This window comes from Chaetodon trifascialis, chromosome 7 (genome assembly GCF_039877785.1).
Source record: "Chaetodon trifascialis isolate fChaTrf1 chromosome 7, fChaTrf1.hap1, whole genome shotgun sequence".
Lineage (NCBI taxonomy): Eukaryota > Metazoa > Chordata > Actinopteri > Chaetodontiformes > Chaetodontidae > Chaetodon > Chaetodon trifascialis.
Window position 1 is genome coordinate 13,168,185 of NC_092062.1, and position 16,119 is coordinate 13,184,303.

Consider the following 16,119-nt stretch of genomic DNA (forward strand, 5'->3'; position numbering starts at 1 on the left):
TTTCCTTTATGCACGTAACACTTATAACACCCACAGTGTTGAGAGCTGGGGACTGAACTTTGAAGGACAGTGACAGTAGGATTGTAACTGTGGGAAATTGTGGACTTAGTACACTTATGCATCTTTGGAGCAGTCAAATTAAACCCCCCTGATACCAAAAGGCCATGGGAAGGGTGAGTGCGCACTATAAAATATTTATATATGTATATAGATTTTACCTTTGGGACTAATTAGCAGAAAAAAAGAGCTTCAGAGTGAGGTGCCCATGTCATCCTCTGTTGTCTGGATATCAGATAATGATTTTGAAAAATGAACAACACAAGTCTGAAAAGCAAAGTACAAGCTCCAGTGAAAAGATTAAGGTTTAGAAGCCTGTACTGCTGGTTCAGTACAGCCTTAAACTGAGGAATAGCGAATACACCAATGATCTACTTATTGTTGAATCTTGCCTGAAACAGGCACTTGCTCTCTAAATTTGTTTTTAGCGTTAACATTTCAAACTTTGGGACAAAAAAAAACTTTTTTATTTGAATAAAAGAATCTATATTTTAAAAGCTTATCTAAACAAACTGCTGTTTAAGGAAGTACGTCTTTTATTCAACAGCTCAACTGAACAATCACAAATATTTTTCATGAAAATCAAAATCTACCAGATCAGTCAGATGACATCTAATATAGAAATGAGGCTCAAGTCGTGAATTAAACAAAAGCAGCCAATCTCTGTCACCAACACCCTGAGAAAATTCTTGACCAACATCCGTCAACAAGCAGGTTTGCTTGTTGCTGGTCGATGACGGCTGTGCCTCGGTGGTGCTGGTGCTCACGCTTGTTAACACTGGTGCCATTCATATTTTCCCCATACAACGATGAAGAATGAACACTGCCTAAGACCAAGCTACTGGAAGAGATATAAAAATAGAAGTAATGAACTGCAAATACAGATATAACTTGGGTCTGCTCTACTCTGCTGCAAAGGTCTATGGAGCCAAAGTGTGTTTCTTAAAGCTGCAGAAAAAAGAGGGTCCATTATTCACAGAAAAATAGGTTTTGTGTGAAGCACCTGAATACTGATGTCTATGGGTCATTTGTGATCTTTATACTGGAGAGAGGCTGAATGGAGCTATTTTACCAGGTAGAATACAGAATACAGAATCCATCAGGCCTCTTTGAGTCAGAGAATAAAGGATATCTCAAGTGAACACACTGGATCGAACTGTGAATGAGCACGAAATCAAGGTAAGTGATGATATCTAGGCCAAGAGGCTATGGATTTTCACGAACACCGTGGTATGCTTTAACTTCAGAAACAAATAAGGGAGATATAGGCTGTATAATAAATAAAACTTGAATAGACATAGTCCCATTAGGACACGCAGGGCTCTGATTTTGATAGCCATATGCTTGATTTTAGATGAAACAAGGGTGGTTGGCATATCCAGGAGGCTCGATGTTAAGTGTCCCAAAAACACATCAATGGTCTGCACTACACTAACCCAAATTAAAATGCAGGCTTACGTTAATGATACCCTGACAACATGTTCGGGCATGACAGCTATAAAAGCATACACCTGAGGTGTTATCCATACTGTAGATTGATGGGCACATAATAAATCAGGGATAATGTTAACATCACAGCTTGATTTTTGTGTCTACATGCTCAGCATGAGGTTTGATATTTAATTTGATCGTGCGAAATGAGGAGATGTATGATATGTGACGAGAAGCACTTCATATACCATTAGCACAACAAGATGTTCTAAAAATGGAAGAGTGAATAAAAGTGTGACAGATGTTGGTGATGCCTTTTTTTATTATTTTGCAGGTCTACAATTTAGCAGTGATACTATATTTGTATCAGAGAACTGTGGAAGGACAGGGTTAGCTATCAGTCACATAAGTATAGATGTTAGAGTATGTTCGACAGTGTAGCAGAGATGATGAAAGAAACAAGTCTGAGAGGCTGGAATGATGGAGTGGAGAGGATCACTTTTTCCTCCATTTCTTGACTTTCTTTTACCTTCATTCTTTGATATCATCTCTTCATTCTACTGAAACAAAAGTGTGTCGTCGACATCACGTCCATTTTGTTCACTACATGAGCTCATCATCTGTCTCGAGGTGGCTCTGTGCTGTAAGTAGCATAATCGTAGAAATGTGTACATCCTGAGAGCACAACAAATGGAACCTGTCAATCATTAAGGCAGAGCCTTTGATCATATTCCTCTCTCTGTGTATTTGGGAAGATAGAGGGAGAACAAGAGACAGGCAGGCCTGAAGGGTAATTTGGCAGAGAGGCAAGAAAAAAACATTGTTTTCTAAATCTGGCCTGAGCTGCATGATCGTGACGTTAGAGGGGAACCACATACAAAATCCACATTGCAAATGTGCAATACTCATTTTTGGATTCTGAGGGTCTGAAAGGGGATATAACATTAGGCTAATCTTTAAACACATCAACACGTCTACATCCATACACACATGTTGTCTTCTAGAGTGGGATGTGCACTTGAGTCGGCTACCTGAGAAGAGCTTTGCAGGCACATAAACTTCAGTCTGAGCCTTCAATTCATTTTTATTTCCATTCGACCTGTCTTGGACTCATCCATAATCCAGCTGCAGGCAGATGTGTTAGTTCTTCAAGATATGTTTGATTTTACCACACAGGTCAAGTTATGAGACGGGTCATAAGTGAGAAGATGGAATACTACCACTGGTACTACTGGGATGTAAGAAAAAACTGCAAGCTGCAGGTCTAAAAAATAACAAATGTCAACCAAAGTTGAACAACTGATAAACCACAAATACACTTAAAACTCAAAAAACTTTACAAAGTGAGTATCTCTTCTGAGGTTTACTGCTCACCATTGGAAATTTCATTCAGTTTTTTGCATGAATCAATATTTTAAACACAGTTTTAATTCGGATGCAATATGTGAAATCCCACTTACACAGAACTCTTGTCCAAGAATAAAGGAATTCTGTCAATCTTGTGCACCTGGAAGCACTGTGAATGAGACGGACATGAACCGTCTCACGTTTGCTGGAGTTTTGGTATTTTCACGGAATAACACTTTGAGAACTAGCAGAGTATTAAATGACTGCAGAAAAAAAACATTCAATCCTGTCATGGCCTGAGGAAAAGAGTTAGGACACTGAGAAATGACATTTATTTACAAGAGTGTCTGTCAGTCTGAATACATGAACGCAGTCTCCTGACAGCACTTCAGACTTAACTGACATCTCCTTTGTCCTGGCATTCACTGACTGTCATTTGAACAATGTTGTTTGCAAACACTAACTACATCCACATACCGATTGGCATCGCACTGTGGAGGGCCTGTGCGTGGGACTTGAATACGCAGAGATGCAAATTTTCTACTGTCAAGACACTGACAGCCACAAACAGCCTGAAGGCATAACTACTGACCTTTTCTTGGGAGAACTTTATTTTTCATGCCAGTGGGATTTGGAAGGGAGGTCTTTTGAAGAACTTTATTTATTTCTGTATGCCAGGGTGTCTCACACTTGTATTGATTTGCATGGGAAAAGTTCTGAAAAGCTCATATTTGTTCCATCGGCTGCTTGAAGGGAAGAACGAACTGCACAGATCAGATTCCCTCACTTGATAACACAATAAAACAGTTTACTGCTTAAGCAGTAAATGTTTGTGAAAGAGCCCTCTTCCCTAACAGCAGATCTCAGCAAGAGGCTGCTGGCTGGAGGCCGCTCCTCGTTCTCCCTCTCCTCCGAGGACTGTGTGTTCACCATCCAGAGGAGATGGACATGCATTTAAATATGCACACACCATGATGCAACACTTAAGACTGCACAGACTTGCTGAGCATAGTGGCAACTGGGTTCCTCGTCCGAACACTGACGAGACTGCGTGTGCGCATGTCACATGCATTTGTGTCTGCAGAATTTCATTACAGGATCAATGCAGCCCTGGCCGACTAATCTGGTTAATATATCCCTCAGGAACAAAAAGGCCAGCTTTTAACAACATTATGAACTACAGCCTGTGCCAAAGTATCACTACTATTTAATCATCAGTGAAGACAGATTCAAGGAAGTGGATGACGACGAGGCGGGATCTAATTTCCCAGTGCTTTAGTCAGCTAGTTTGAGTCAAGAAAGGGTAAAAGGGGTCTCAGGAAGGACTCTTTTTCCCCCTTAGTTTAAATTGGAATAAAATGACAATGGTTCCAGCCGCTAACCCTCTCAAGATTGGACCTTCAGACGAGTGATTTTGTTTAAGCCCTCTCCTCTGTCACGTTCTCCTTCCCTGCACCCTGCTGATGCTCTAAAAGGTAATGGATTAAATACAGTGAAGACAAGGAATGATCCACCAGTGCCACCATCAGAGACCATGAGGAATTACACCAAGATGCTACACAACCCCAGGACACCAGAGGGGCATGAAGTTGAATTAGAAAAACTTGTCACGGTGTAAACAAGACAGAACCAACCAGCTGGAAACCATAACAGTCCCCCTCTCAACAAACCCAGGTAATAATAGCATTATCCCTGCTTTGAACTGACATACTGCATTTGCATTTAAACCGTATAAAAACATAACAAACAAAATGTACACACTAAACTGGAAACAGAGTTTTAAAATGTTTATTAAAAAAATAGAAAAACTTACATAAAAAAAACAAGGTATACATCTATGTCAGTCATTTACACACAACCAATCCTTAATTACACACATATGAGCAGGGGATTTGGTTTGTGGCAATATTATGTGACAACCCATCAATTATCCTCTAGACGGCTTAATAAAAGCCGCACTAACAGCCAGGGGATAACGCTATTGGTATCATGTTGAATCCAACAGGGTGGTAAACTCATCACAGACATCACGTGACTTCACCAAATTTTGGTTTGGTTCATGGCTCTACCAAAACTCCTGTAATGGTGAATCTGTGACTTCCCGAGCTCAAGTCCTCTTATGGATTGCTGTGTGATTTATGTAGCTTTGAAACCTTGTCTCTTATACAACCAGTTTGTAATGATCACCTTTGAATTAAAAAAAAAAAGAAGATGGATATGAAGCTAATGCTAATAATCATTGACTGCAGCAGGAGTTTACTCCAGGAGGACACACCTAGAAGCTGCGTGTAAAAATAAAAGCCAAGTAAACCTGGCAGTGCTTGTAGAAACAAATCGGTAAATACAGAAAGCTGGCTACATCCAGGAAAAAGGGCAAATTTGGTCATTTAAGAAGGCAGTTAACCTGTTGCTTTAACAGAATCAAAGGAGATAAGGCAAAACAAGCATTTTGCTGGTAATAAGTAGCACCGACTATTCTTGAAATGACAGGAAGGAACACTGCTAGAGATGCATTTCCCCTTTATAGCCTTTAGGTCCATCAAGAGGAAACACACCCAAATAAAAGTCAAACTAATGAACGGAGTGATATGTTTAAAGTTAGACCTAGTGGTGGAAAACATTTGGACAGGCAAAATTTCAAGTGATCATAACGCAATGGTTAATCGAACATGAGTAAAATGTTGGCATTATGGGATTTTTGGCACATTTCTCATGTTGCAATACCATAGCTCCCCCCTCTGCCTGGAAGCAGTACATACACACACATTTCTTCAAGGCCCTTAAATCCATCTATTGCACAGATTAATGTTGTTCGAGAAATTAAAAAAAAAAAAAAAGCAAACTTGTAGTGGGGAGAACCCCTAAAATACAACTAAAATGTGAAATAAATTAAATAAAAGCGAGTCATTATTGCACATAAACGCAACAAACAGAAAAAAAGGTGGTGATGTTGACAATACAAAAAGAAAACAGAATAGTGCCGATGTGATAAAAAAAAAATCCCTCTGTGACAAAAACGAGAACAAAAGATAATGACCAACACACAGACACAAAGAAAACACTCAGTACATTCAAACAAGTCATCACAGTTTAAGCACTTGAGACCATGTCTGTTTTGTGCCGTCACACCAAAAACATCAAGTCAGCGTTGCGCTGCATAGGTAGAAAGGTAGTGCTTTGCTTCAGTCCAGAGTACAATTTGTAGATGATAGTCCAAGCTGTGAGAGCTATGACTCAAGAGCGTAGCCAATAGGGATTTAGCAATCAGAGGACCAAATGAGCCCAAAACCTGATCGAGGTCCAATAAGAGTCAAAACTTCAAGACAGACCAGGTTTGATAAACCGGATCAGTTCTATGGCACATGATGTTGCTTTCCAAGATGTTTGAGTTGCATGGAAACTCAATACTTGACTGAACTCTTTAGCCAATCAGCCAAGGGTTTTAGCAGCTGGAAAGTGACACTGGTGAGGAGATCCAGTCTGGGAATCAGTAATTCTTCAGTCGACTCAGAGTCTGTGCTGGTGTGCATCAAATTTAGAAGAAGAGCTTCTGACTACCATCAGATGTATAGAAGCAATACCAAAAAGCCCGATCACAGAATGAGTAGAGATAAGACTTGTGGGTCTTTCACAGTCGTCCCTCACCTGCAAGAGCATCATCACTTAGAGTTTGCACAATGCTCGCAAAGATTGATCATTCGACGCCTTGGAAGCTACTTCAATTGACTTGTGAATTCCAGGATGAAGTTGGCGCATTTTTAAGAGCCTCTGACGAAAAGCAGGTGTATCATGAATCATTCACAGCTTCTCAATACCGACATTTTATGATGGGCTAAGTGAGGCCTTCAGAAAACCACCGCCAGTCAAGTCGAGCCATGCAGCTTCAGTCTTTCATCTGCTCTGGTTAAGTGCAGGAAGACTGTCCCGCTTTCTGCGCCGCCAGGTGTTACGGTTGTACTGTTGCTGGTTCCTGAAACCTGGTGCTGTGTTATGGCCCTGGGGAAAGAACTGCCGCTGGGGACTGAAGTTACCTTGAGAGTGGTTTTGACCTCGGAGGTTGGCAATTTGGTTGTGCTTGAAGCCAACTTTGTGCGGCTCAAGTGAGCCATGGGAGTTGGATCTCATGGTGTAAGTGTGGCCCTGCTGGCCGCCTACCTGAGGATGGTGGAGATGGTGAAGGGGGCTGGGGAGAGGGCTTGTGGAGTTAGCGTGATGGCAGACTTGTGCAGCTTGTGCCATGTGACGGTGCAGGACACTGATTGAAGGTGGATTCTCGTGGTAGAAGTGGCAGTCAGAGAGTGGGGGCATGGTGAGGTTTTCTGGGATGGACATCTGGACCTAGGGGGGAAAAAAAAGAAAAAGGAAAGGATATGCAATGAGAACTCTGCCAGGAGGAAGTTTTTGCACTGCTGAAACAGAGGGTAACATTTAACAAAAAATTTGAATTTAACGTCAGGTTAATGTTTCTTTGAAAATATTCATTTTAGAGCAGAGAGGGGAAAAGTGCATTAATGTAAAAAAAAAGTAAGTAATGGTAAGTAAACTGACCTGAGGCGTGGCGTGGATAAAGCCCGCTGGATGTGTGGCTCTCAGGTCAGTCGCCATCTGGATTACTGAATGGACTGAGGCCAAGGTGAGGGGGTGGAGCTGGATAGTGGCATTACTGCTTGGAGGAGAATCAGACTCCTGAAAGAAGACCATCACGTTACTCTGACCCCTCTTCTTTAGAAAAACTGAATTCACATACAACAGTTTAATGCCAAGTGTTGCTGAAGTGGTTGCGAACCACTGAGAACTAATGATTCACTGATCTAGATGAAATGTTGTTTGGCCTTACTATGTCACTTCCAGAAGAGGAGGAGGAGAGCGAGCATGCGGACGATGATGATGAATGGTGTTGAGGGCTGGGGAGGAAGACTGGAGACGGCGAGGGTGAGTCAGCACTTAGAGGGGAGGAAGTATCTCTCTGATCCTCCACAGAAACCAGCATCAGCCTGGCGAGGTCCTGCTCACAGGTCTCTATGTCTAGGACCGAACAGAAGATGAAAAAATGGTGTCACCACATATTTGACTCTTTAGACGGGGAAACATTTTGTCCCTTTTCTGGAGCCCAAAATACAACTCCAGACTAAAATCTATAGAAAGTAAATGCAAAACCGAGGTTGCCATAAAGTTACCATGGTTCTCCAGCTTTGCATACTGCTTGGCTCCCCACTTCTTGATTGTCCAGTCCCTGTAGGCCAACACCTCTGGGCTGACTCTGATGATGCGTCCTAAAGTACTGCGACACAGAGGGAGGTACAGTCCATCATTCTATCGGCTCAAACCCAAAACCAGTGCAGGGAAAAAATGCCACAAAAGTTAAGAAATGATTGTAATGGATGAAGAAATCAACCTGTCATACTCTTTGTTGGGGTACGCGCGAGCGAGAGGAGACACACCGTGACTCAGCACCATGTAGGCAAAGTCAAACACCTGCTTGACTTGCAGGATGCCATATGAACTCCTGCCCACGTCGTTCCCTGTGAAGATCAGAAAACATGAAAATATGACGTGTGGCAATTATCAGGTTTGTGCTAGTTACTGAAAATCAGTAATTAGTTACAGTTACATCTCTAATAAGTAACTGAAGTGCCAATAACTGCATATAACAGTAATGACTGTGGAGAGAAACCTTTTCAAGCGAGGGACGAGTGTCCAATTTGATCTCATTATACCCATTTTAACTACAGTGAGAGGAGTTATTAATGCTGTTGACCACCAGAGGGCAGCAATGACTGGTGTTCCCACTAGGAGAAACCTACAGGATGCTGGATGTACATGCTAAGCTATCTTTGCTGCAGCTGGTAATGCATAATTATATTTGACAAATCCTGGTTTCTTCAGTTTGTATTAGAAATATTCAATCACTATGACAAAGAGGGATTTGTCAATCAAATCAAAATCACAAGGACTTCAGCTGCATGAAGTGACCAAAAGGTCAAAATAAATAAATCATGATTCTACTCACAAATGCAACATACTTAACATAATGTCAGCTATGCATATATTTTTTCAAACCAGAGCTGTCCCACTGAATTATAGTGATCCATTGACCTCTTTTCTCTCTTTACAGTGGACTGCACATCAGCTCTTTTCCATTCCAACACAATTCCCCATGTAGATGTACTGTTGGCAGACGCCTGATGTTCACCGTTACTGCATGGATGGGTGAACTGATTACGCCCCCATTCATTCAACATTTCAAATCCCACTCTGACCTGGTTGTATTGGATCTTCTATGCAGAGCATGGATGGTCTGTTTCCACTTCCCATGGCTTTGAGCATCTCCTCCTTGGACAGGTAAGCCCCTCCGTTCTTCACCCTGATGCCGGTCTTCATGTAGTTGAAATCGCGGCCATACAGCTCAAAGAACTCAATCAGCAGGATGCCCAGGTTGATGTTGGTGCGTTGCGTGTCGATCCGAGGGTGTAACTTTGATTAGTGGGACAAGGAGAAGTCATTACCTACAATTTATAACTGAATCCAGCCAGTGAATGAGTTCCCTGGTGGACAGCACAGCAGGAAAATATTTAACTTGTGGAATGTTTTCTTTAGTGTATCAAGTAACACTGAACATTGCTACTGTGATCGACGTCTGTCCAAAACACACACTAACACTGAGCCACTAAACTCACAGGCGTCTTCCACTTTGGTAGATCCACCAGTAAGTTATTACATTCACTGTAACTCATTCAGATACTGCAGAGTTGTTTTGTTTTTTTTGAGACAGCAGTGTGCCTGAGGCCAAACAGGAGATCTTCTCAGTTGATTTGACAAGGAAAAGTGTGGGATTATAAAATCTGTATTGTCTTGATATACAGCAAAGCATTTATGGTAGACACAGAGTGTGTATGCATGTGTACCTGCAGAAAGCTGATGGCCATTAGTATAAGGCTGTAAGAGCTGATGCCTCCGGTGAACACTTCATTCAGATCCCTCTGCAGCAGGAACTGCTTCAAGATGAAGATCAGGGGCGGCAGAACAGTGTACTTCTACAAGGCAGGAAGACGAACATCAGACACAGCCAAAAAAGGCCACAGCTGTGTTTTGAAAATGTCAAGCGTTAACGGCTCACCTTGAGACAGCTTTTGATGAACTGCGCCGCTTTAACAGCGGTCTCTACATTGAAGCTGATGTCCACCTTCACCTCAGTTTCATGGTCAGTAAGCTTGATGATTGGCACCTGGGGAAAGGTCGAAGAAACAGCATTTCATACAGAATATTCAGTTCTAAACATAACTCTGCGGGTCCCCAAAGAACAAAGGCACTCTCAGCTCCCGGTGACTTACTGTAGCTTTGTCCAGGACCTTGATGGGATACGGGCCAGCCACATTGTGTTTCTTCAGGGCTTGTTCCAGTTCCTGCAGTGGGGGATGGTCCCACTGTCCAAACACCACCAGGTCAATGTCACTAAGAACAAAAACACAATGTACTTTGTACCTTAAAAGGTTTATTTCTCAAGCAATCTGTCTGCACACAGTGCATACTGACACACTGGTTACTGCAAACACAATGTTAGGGCCTGACTTCATGCTGCTGTTTGCATGAGGCTGCGGTGAAACTTGTCTCTTGAACTGAATAAAAGGGTCTTGACCACCTCTCAAAGACTGGAGCTACACAGAGCAATGATGAACTCATACAGTAAGAAGCAGTCATCTCAGGAAATGCATCCATGATGTGGTCATTGTTAAGACCTGGTCCTAATTCATAATCCATATGTTGTTGATCATGGAGTTTGGTGAACACTTTGGTATGTAACAGCTGCCTAATTGCCAGACTCCCAAAATCACTGCAATTACTGCTAGACTGATGAATTCTTTCCAAATGAAGCTGCTGAAATGAATTATCTCCTGTCATTCATTCATACCATGTGATGAGGTTGGAGCTACACTACTGAGTACTGTATGGTATCATTTTACTGGAGCTCTCTGACTAAAATGAACACACCTTATGAAAGCCATAATCCCACTTCCTAAAAACTACCATGTTAATGAGACATTTGAAAAGAGGCCCATCTGAAACTTCAGACTGTACAAGAGAGAGAAACATTCGGGGTGGGGGCACTGATACAGCACAGGGTCATCGTGTTTTGCATGGCAATATTGTATTGATACACAGACGCCAAACTAAATTGTGATGTGTGGACTTCAAGGTCAGTGGATTCCTATGGGACTGTAACTGCACATCATCTTACAGAGGACTGGCAACTGCTGTCTCATGTTCTCCAAACTAGAGCAGCACATGAACGACACACCGGGTCAAACACTGCAGGCGACCTGCAAAATGCAGCCCAAGACTGGGGGGTTGCAGACAAAGACCTGGTGGTTATAACATACGTGGCTTCAAACGTGGGTGGTGCCATTCAGTGAGCAGAGTACCTGCATGTGAAGCATTTCACTCACAAGCTCAATCTGGCCTCACAATGATGGTTAAATCTGCCAACAAGGCTCATGAGGAGAGTGGCAAACCATGCTTTGGAGAAAAATAAGAAAAGGTTCCAGCTTGGTTAGACTTACAGTGTTTAAGCCCCACCAAAATCATTGTCTGCCATATCTAAGAAGGAGGTGGAAAGAAACCACAAGGTCACACCATTGGTCCTAACAAAAGACCACTGATGGAAAGCACATGAGTATGTCTGTCCATTGCTGGCAAAGCTTGCTAAAAGGACACCATTGCATGCCAGGTATGCAAAACAGAGTCTTCTCAATGGCTGGACACATTGTCACAGTGCAAAGGAACGTTCTGATCCCAGAACATGTTCATCAGCTCCTCTTTCTGGGCGAGTGCTGACACTCCCTCACTCTTGCCCTTCAATTTTTTATTGAAAAATAAAAACTTGAACTGTTTTGGTCCCAAGGCCAGCAGCAAACAGCAGCACATGGTATGTATTTTAAGAGTATGTAACTTTTTCCCTACTCAACAGTAAATGACTTTTAAATTGCCCGGCTGCTGAGGGGCTGCATGACTTTTTTTGCACTCTTCAAAAAACATGTATAGTACAGTAGCCCACAGTCATTTGCATCCAGTTATGTTGGACAATGTCCAGTCAGTCTCTCAAGTGCATGCAGCCCTTTGACAGCTTTTTTTTGGACAGTGTTGGTCAGTCTGTCTGCTTGAAAATACCACCTTGTTGCAATAAAAATGACTTGAAGTGAGGTAAACAGACTGAAAACTATCTTGTTTGATAAAAGAGATGTTAAAAAAGTCAGAATTTGCAGCTGAAAAAAGGCAATAAACTGCAAAACGGTATCGCAACATTCTGAATATTTCAAAATACTTAAAGGCTCAATCATTCATATTATGACTTTAGCATCATGATATTGTATAGTGGGGTCTCTGGTGACTCCCACCTCTAACAAACATGCATTTACCTTGTTGGAAGATAAAGTCCTGTGCTGAAGCTGCCAAATATCTCCACCTGAAGAACACAAGACAAATGAACACAAGCCTGGTTCAAGTATCAACACATCATTGGAGCCATCATCACTTTGATAGCTCCTGTCTCAGCTTGTTTGGCCTTTGTGTGTGTTTGACCCCCCCATACACATTCTGGCTTAAACAAATGACACAAACTTGATAAAAAGTCACAAAGTTTCCTGTCTAGCGTGTGACTGCTTTCTTGTACCAAGGAAACCGGTCAGGGGGAACAAAAAGGCAGCTCAACAAACATTTTAAGTGTTGACCAGTCTTTCAGGGAATGGTTCTTATGAAATCTGTAGCCCAGCTATGCCTATGGCAGACATGCAAAAAAGTAGCACTGATATTTACTCTATTAAAAACATATCTAAGCTTCATATTCTCTAAATAATACAAAACTACAAAGTAAATATGGCTACAAGAGGCACAACATGGAAAAAAAATGAATTATGCATTTCATGTCCCCCTGAAAATTTACTTTGTCGAGGTCAGTAGTTCGGCACGCATGTCTTTCTGCAGGGTTTAATTCTACACATGAAAAAGCCTCATTTTTGGTCAAATGTGACAGTAATCTGTGCAGAACATGGGCAGTCCTACTTCATGTATAGTGATATTAGATATTATTTTGGTGTCCAGGGACCAAAGCCCCCAAAAATTAAATGTTTGCACTGCCACAGCTTGGAATAGTAACACAAAGTGGTCTTTAGAGAAAAGATGGAAGGGGGGGGGAATCCACAGCGAGGCCCGGTGGGACTTCTCTGCTCTGCGATTGGCTCAAAATGTTTATAATGTTAACCAAAAAATGGTATTTGTTACAAAGTACACTCTGTTAAACATTATGTTGGCAACACACATTGGAAAATAATTCACTAATGTTACTTTGGGAATGCAAGTGACGTGAATAATGATTACATCTGGCCAACTGTGTTTGGACGTGCAGTGTAAACTTGGCTGTTTGATGGCCTGCGGCGTGGCCCAAACAGGATATGTAAAGTGCAGTAAACTTCCAGACACACTGGCTGCTGCGTATATAAGACAGTAACATTGATTTAATGAGGAATTTGCAGAGCAATAAACAAAAGTCAACACAAAATGAAACGCCTCAGTGGAAAAAAAAACTTATATGTGACAAAGCTGTAAATCAAAGACAATACAGTGATAGTAAATGCAACGCCTGGTGTGGAAATGTATGTATGATGCAGAGTTGGATCATCACCTCTCTGACACAGGATCCACAGGCACATTTAAACTGATTAACGTATGACACGATCGGCATCTCTTTCCGCCTCTTACCCGAGCTGTAGGCCACAGGTCCTTGATGACGCCTTCTATCCTGTTCACGACATCTCGCCTCATTGCCTCCTCCTCTGGGCGCGGTGACATGAAGTTGAAGAAGTCCATGATTTCTTCATGAAGACTGAAAGGAATCAAGGGACACAGGACACCTGGGATCACGGACTGATACATAAAAGGGAAAATGTTTGAAGCACTGCAAGAAAAAAAAAACATGCGTTAAAAAAAAAAAAAAAAAAAAAAAACTGCACCCACAACAGCTTAAGTCAACTGAGGGATTCTGGAAATTACAGCAGTGATTTTGATAACTGATTAATCTGTTTGAATAATTAAATCAAAATTGAAGCTTCTTAAATGTGGATATTTTCTCGTTCTTTGCGCCTCCAGAACAGTAAACTGAATATCTTTGGACATATTTTCACTATTTTCTGGCATTTTACAGACCAAACTGCTAATCGATTAATCAAGAAAATAATCGACAGTGAAAATGATCTTGGTTTCAGGCCTGAACTGCTTAAATTGGTTTAAAAAAAATAAAGAAAAGAGGCAAATCTGACTGACATGCACTTGAAGTAAATCCAAGCTGATACAGAGTTTTGTTGGTGGGACCACAACTAGTGATTTTTACTGTTTTTATGTGTTTTGTTAAGAACTAAAACCACATTCATATCGCAATCTGCTGAGACAAAAAGTGTAGAAGATGATTTTTTCCCACAAACGTTCATGAAGCAGCGTGCGTTCACCGCTGCTCTGCTTGCGGGGTGACCTGTTGGTCGAGAGGCCCTCAGTGAGCGCTCTCATGCCGGCTCCTTACCCATTGATGCCCGGGCTGTACCGTCTGGTCTTCCACAGGCTACAGGAGGAGTCCCCGTAGTGTCCACTGCAGCCGTAGGACAGCAGCGGGTTGATGCCGTGGAAAGTGTTGGCTCTGTGCAGATGCCTCCTGCAGCCGGATGAATGTGACTGATAGTGGTGGTGCTTGTTCCCATGCTGATTTTTCATCCCGCTGGGGGTGTGGCCGAAGGCTTGTTGCATGCTGCGACAGTGTTGCTGAACAGCGTGGAAAGGCGGAGGACGCGTTCGCTGCCGCCTCAGGTTGTTCTCGTTGAGCTCGTGCTCGCCGTAGTGTAAAAATCGGCTGGCCTCCTCGGCGACGTTCAAATTGTCGATTTGCAGAGAGGAGCCGGAAGGCGAGGAGCTTTCGGCCTCCGAGTCCAGAGAAGAGGAGGACGGCGACAACGAGCCCTTCCTCCGGACACTTCCCCTCTCTCCGCCGCCGTCTCGCTTGGGCAGATTTCCAAACAGCCCCCCCGGCGGCGGCGCTACCTTTTTGCAATACTCGCTGTTTGAGTCCGTGGAGTTCGCATTTTGTGCTGCAAAGTTGCGTTGGTGGTGAGGGTGGTTGTCGATGCCGGAGTTTGCTCCAAATCCCTGAGAGGTTTCCCAAATGTGCATCCCCAGGGAATTGGCAGGTCCCTTCTGCTCCGGCTGGAACCAAGCGGTCCTGCGATCCATTGGGAGTCGAGTTTACCGAGAACCTCCTCACGGGAAAATGGCGAGCAATTTGGCAAATGAAACACTTAGCGCTTAAGGTAACAAATAAATCCTACCGCGTCGATTTACTTGTTATCCTCAAAGTGCTTCATGTCTGCAAACTGGTTCGGTTTTTCAAGCCGTTCACCCAACTCCACTCCCCATGTAAGCCAGCCAATATGGCGCAGCCAGCAGCACGGATCAGCATGTGCGCATGTCTGAGGGATTTAAATCTTTGAACACACCCCTTAACTGCGTCAAGTCCGCCACATACAGGCCGGAAAACCCGGAAACTAAACGATTTCATTTTTACTCCTGAAAGATAGTATCAAACAGCATTTTAAAGACCACATTACAGTAAGTCCGGATATAGTCCTACAAAATGTTCTTACATATATCATTTATTTCCACGTCTTGTATTTTTTTCTCAATGTGTGTTAATTCATGTCCATTCAATTTAATTATCTCACTTATAATGAAGACATCACTTTAGATTGAATACTGTGTGACAAATAAAAAATCTCTCACAAAACCACAAACAAATTGAGAAGTGTTTCAGTAAGTACTCCCCACTCTCCACAATATAACTAGATAACAAAAATATTTATTCACTTTATTCATCAGTTATGCATGATATGGGTCGTTCAAGAAATGCCTTTATTCTGAAGTCATTTCCGGAAGTTTTTCTGTGTTACAGCCTTGTCTCGCCACTTTACACAGACCAGGCCGGGCAAATGAAACGTGATAGCGGTAGTAATTCGGCCTGATCATTAGTCTCCGCCTTTATCACCAGATTTGTATGTGGCTGTTGATGTTGTAGTAAATGAATATGAGTCATAAGGTATAAACAGCTGCCTCTTCTGTTTGTTTGTTTATGAGAAAGTGAGATTTCTAAATGACTTATTCTCACATAGTTAAAAGACGAAAAGATAAGGTGAGTGCATATAATTCTTAACCCCAGAGGACAATTTCATGGCTTCGAAACATTTTGCATTGAGG

General features: G+C 42.3%; 1 protein-coding gene across 2 annotated transcripts; it reads right to left on the reverse strand.

The window, feature by feature from the left end:
- Positions 1–4,607: 4,607 nt before the first annotated feature.
- LOC139334348 (terminal nucleotidyltransferase 4A-like) lies at positions 4,608–15,323 on the reverse strand. 2 transcript variants are annotated; one of them, XM_070967170.1, is made up of 12 exons: positions 14,402–15,323; positions 13,588–13,711; positions 12,249–12,295; positions 10,167–10,287; positions 9,953–10,060; positions 9,741–9,869; positions 9,096–9,309; positions 8,231–8,357; positions 8,013–8,116; positions 7,673–7,860; positions 7,384–7,521; positions 4,608–7,173 (listed from the first exon to the last, which is right to left on the reverse strand). In XM_070967170.1, exons 1-12 carry the CDS (start codon positions 15,100–15,102, stop codon positions 6,727–6,729), a joined length of 2,448 nt encoding a protein of 815 aa, XP_070823271.1. In that variant the 5' UTR covers positions 15,103–15,323; the 3' UTR covers positions 4,608–6,726. The 2 variants fall into 2 exon arrangements, with proteins under 2 accessions (XP_070823271.1, XP_070823272.1); XM_070967171.1 differs by having other exon boundaries at positions 8,240–8,357; positions 14,402–15,301.
- Positions 15,324–16,119: the final 796 nt, after the last annotated feature.

Coding starts and splice junctions, on each gene's coding strand:
- LOC139334348 (XM_070967170.1), bottom strand. CDS start 15,102: ATGGATCGCAGGACCGCTTGGTTCCAGCCGGAGCAGAAGGGACCTGCC. Junction 10,061..10,166: donor AGGTCCTGGACAAAGCTACA/GTAAGTCACCGG, acceptor ACCTTTCCCCAG/GTGCCAATCATCAAGCTTAC. Junction 8,358..9,095: donor AGAAGATCCAATACAACCAG/GTCAGAGTGGGA, acceptor TGATCTTCACAG/GGAACGACGTGGGCAGGAGT.